Source organism: Microtus ochrogaster, chromosome 18 (assembly GCF_000317375.1).
Source record: "Microtus ochrogaster isolate Prairie Vole_2 chromosome 18, MicOch1.0, whole genome shotgun sequence".
Taxonomy (NCBI): Eukaryota; Metazoa; Chordata; class Mammalia; order Rodentia; family Cricetidae; genus Microtus; species Microtus ochrogaster.
This window is the reverse complement of record NC_022020.1, coordinates 6,589,717-6,593,710: the sequence shown is the minus strand read 5'-3', so window position 1 is coordinate 6,593,710 and position 3,994 is coordinate 6,589,717. Positions and strand designations below refer to the sequence as shown.

The window sequence follows — 3,994 nt, the reverse complement described above, 5'->3', positions numbered from 1 at the left end:
GATGCCAAGAGTCTCAGTCCCTTAGAACCGTGGTGATAGACCCCATTGATGCCAAGAGTCTCGGTCCCTTAGAACCGTAGTGATAGACCCCATTGATGCCAAGAGTCTCAGTCCCTCACTGCCACACTCACAGTGAAAACAGGCGAGGGAGTGCGGCTGGTACTTGTGCTTGGCAAAAAAAAAAAAAAAATTTGATATTACAATATATTTTCCTTCCTTATTCCCAGTTCCCATTGGAAAACACAGTAGACAGCTCCCAGCTACACATTTCCCTATCTCCTTCCGCACAGACAAGTTCTGTTCAAGCTGCAGCTCTCACAGCGGTCCTCTGCTGACACTCCGGCAGCCTGCTCAGTGCTCGACCTTCCAAACACTGTGACCTTCTAGTGCAGGTGCCTCGCACTGTGGTGACCTCCACCATAAAGTTATTTCATTGTTACCGTTATGAATCATAATGTAAATATTTCTGGAAATAGGTTTGCCAAAGGAGTCATGAGCCACAGGATGAGGACTACTGGACTAAATAAAGAAAAAGTCTGCTTTCAATGTGACAGTAACACTACTGCCTGGGCTATACAGTGAGCTCCAGACTAGCCAAGGCTACATGGTGAAACCCTGTTTAAAAAAAAAAAAATTATAACTAACCTACAAGCAAACGATAAGACAGAATTAGTAACTTTTTAAAAAATCCTCCATCAAAGACTTTGATGAAACACCTTAAATCAAACTTATGTAGTGAGTATGTGTGTTTGTGTGTGTTTTAAATAATACATTCTGAGTAAGTTAAAATGTTTTCATTTCAGACCCATAAGGGTGAGAAGAAGCTCACTTAAAATTAAAAGTACAGTAGAGCCCAGATGTCGGGTTCAAGTCTGTAATCCCTAGCACTGGGGAGGCTGAGACGGGAGGCTAGCAAGGCTAGTCTAAGCTACAAATCATGGACTATGTCTCAAAACAAAAGCAACAAAGCAAACCAGGTCCAGTGAAAAGTTCCTACTTGCAAGATATCTGCTTTGCTGTTTGGAGAGCAGTAGCTGGGCTCGGTGAAAACCGCCATCCTTTGAACCCTAGGCATTTCTCATTCACTAACACACTCAATTCTCCATCACAACTAGACAGCGATTCACTAATTTCAACCTTCACTATGGGCGTCAAGAAACTATGAGGCATACGCCCTTAAACATGCTCAGGACGGCTGCTAGGCATCTGATTGCTGGCCCACGTTCACAGGGCAAACTAGCTTGCTTCCTGAAGCAGAACACCTGGATCCCACAATAGCAAGAAAGCTACCAGGCTTACTTAGTTCTTGAGTTGAATTCCTCAAAGACAAATTAAAGGCACACACGTGTTTCTCCTTCCATTCTTCCGTATTTTAAGAAAAAAATTCCTCTAGTTTCTTTTTACCAGAGAAAATTCTTAATAAATCTTGAAAGATCAGTAACTCATTTCAAGCCTGAGGCTTTGGAAGGATAGGCAGAGAAGGATGGGTGAGCAGAGTTTGGTCTGAAATTTTGAAGTTCCTGCACAGCGCGACACTTAAACTACACTGTCTGTAAATAACAAAAGCTCCGGGAATGGCACAAAGCAAAGCGCCACACAAGGACCAGGCAAGGATGCAGCAGGCTGTGTTAGGGTCACAAAAGGCTGCCCAGGCAGCAGGCGAGCCAGAGTCTCAACCCTGCAAGTGCCAGGCTCGTTGCTGCCTCAGATGCATTAGTTCCCTAAGCCACCTATGGTAGGTGAGCCACCGCTCGAAAGCATCAGAGAAACACTGGGCATTCCTATGAGGGCAGAAAGTGAGCAGAGAATGCGGTGTCTGGGAGGGAAGGGACAACGCAGCGGGGGATGGGGTGGGGAGGAGGACGGGGCCAAGGCGCAGGGCAAAGGCTGCAGATAAAGCCTTGGGAAGCGAAGGGAAGCGGGGAAGAGAGCAGCCGCTGGTTGCGAAGTGACCACCCGGAGCGCGCAGCCGGGGCAGAGAGTCGGAAGAGTGGTGTCACCTGTATTGTTTGAAAAGCTGATCCGACTCCCTGAAGCCGTTGTTGAGCAGCATGTTGATGCCAGCCAGGGCCAGCTCTGCGTCCTGCAGGGGCGCCGCCGCCGCCGCGTCCGACTCTATTTCGTCCCTCCGCTGCGGCCGCTGCTGCTCCGAGCCGGCCATGGGCGCACGAGGCTCCGCGCGGGCCGAGGCGAGGTGCGGGAGGCGGCTGCAGCGGCCCGCGCTCCCCGAGCCCCGCTCCGACCTGCCGGGAGCCGAGCACAGCAGCCGGCAGGGGGCGGGGAGGGACGCGGAGGCGGAGCCGCCGCCCGGCTGCGGCGCGGGGGAACGTGGGCGCCTGGCCGCCCCCACCCGCCGCCCAGGATTACTCAGCAGCCGGCTCGCGGCCACCCCAGCCGTTTCGGGTGTCTGCGCCCGCTTCGATCCAGCGTCTCCCGAGCCGCCTCCGCTTCCAGCAGCTCCTCCAGGCCCCGGAACCAGCTCCAGCGGCCCCCGGATCAGGGTCCAGGCTGCTGACACCCACGCGAGGCCCCAAGGCCCAATCCTCCCAGGATAGGGTGGACCGCGGACGCACTGGGAGGACGGGGGAGCTTGACTAGGGGTCAGAGAACTCCTGGTCCTCTGCGACAGAGCGCGGCAGGACTCCCAGGTGGCTTTGGCTTGGGCTTCAGTGTCAGAACCCTTGGGAGTCACCCCCAACTTCGCCCCGACCGGGGCCGCCCACTAGGCCTAAGGCAGCCAATCCCCGAGCAGGTTGGCGGTGGGGGCGTGGCCTCAAGCATCTGGACCACTTGCTAGGGCCCACCACCAACATGAGCGCCAAGGAGAGACAAGGGTCCCTTTGCCACATAGCTAAATATTTAAAAGTATTAAGAAGTAAGCTATTAAGATGTGTTCTCCTAGCATCTTGACTTGCCTGTCAGTGAAACGGAAAAAAAAAAGCTGTGGTTTTTATGTAAGCAAATGTCAGCAAAATGCAAAGGTGATAATTTAATCAGAGTCGCTGTCTCACTTCTAATGGTGAGCTGCTGGTGCCTGTGCGCACCATTTAGACACAAAAAAGAAATCAGTTTATGGGTTTTCAAAATGTTATCATCTTTACTTTAGCAGTTAAACATACTGTTACAAGGAAGATTATGTCAAATGGACTGTTTTCCTGCATTAGAGCTCATTCACTTCAATTAGAAGAAACTTCCCTGATGAATGGCTTTACACATTAAATCCATTCATACCCGGATCTAGACATTGCCACAAATATAACATCCAACACTATAGTGAGCTGAGACAAATTATCACACAAACTCGCGGTATGTTTAGTGGTTAGTCGCACTGTTCTCTGTAGGATTCCTTACAAGACTAACTCCTCTCATTTTCATCCCTAAAATCTAAGAGTCGTGCCAGTAGCTGTCATCTCTCAGCTGGTAGGCTTCTCTTTCTCCTTTCTTGTAGGACTCACAATGCTAGTCAGGCTGACCTGGAATTCCTGGCCTCTCAGCTAGCTAGGACGACAGGCTAGCTTTTCGGTACCGCTGTTGTAAAAATCAAGCTAATTGGTTGTTTAAGGCAGAGTTTTACTCTGTAGCCCAGACTGACCTTGAACTCCCTGTAATCCTCCTGCCTCAGCCTCTGGCCTGCTGGGATTACAATTTAAAATAACATGCCTTGCTAACTAATTCTTGACAATAGCTGAAATTAAAAAAATTGGAATTACTAAGATAAAAATAATGAATGTGCCTCTGCCTGGACATGGTTCCATCTAGTTAGAAATCATGGCATTCATGCTAAGGTCTTTACAAACTGACCCTGTGATATTTCTAATCCAATGCTCTGAACTAGAGTCAGTCTCAGTTATAAGCACTGTCACCTGCCTTAATGGCATTCAAACTGAAACCTCATTTTTGGGGTACTGTAATGATATATTTCTAGGGGACCTGAATGGCATCCTTGTTAAGAATGGATGCTGAGGGCTACACATTCCACTGAGAGCAGATCCCA

At 49.7% G+C, this 3,994-nt stretch overlaps 1 protein-coding gene across 1 annotated transcript in view; it reads right to left on the bottom strand.

Annotated features, from left to right (window-relative positions):
* The window catches only part of Ttc39c (tetratricopeptide repeat domain 39C), a 92,880-nt gene extending 90,210 nt beyond the window's left edge, over positions 1-2,670 (bottom strand). The window contains exon 1 of the mRNA XM_005355770.2: positions 2,001-2,670. Coding sequence (XP_005355827.1) covers positions 2,001-2,161 — 161 coding nt within the window. The 5' untranslated portion in view covers positions 2,162-2,670. The remainder of the gene's footprint in view (positions 1-2,000) is intronic.
* Between the last annotated feature and the right edge of the window lie 1,324 nt (positions 2,671-3,994).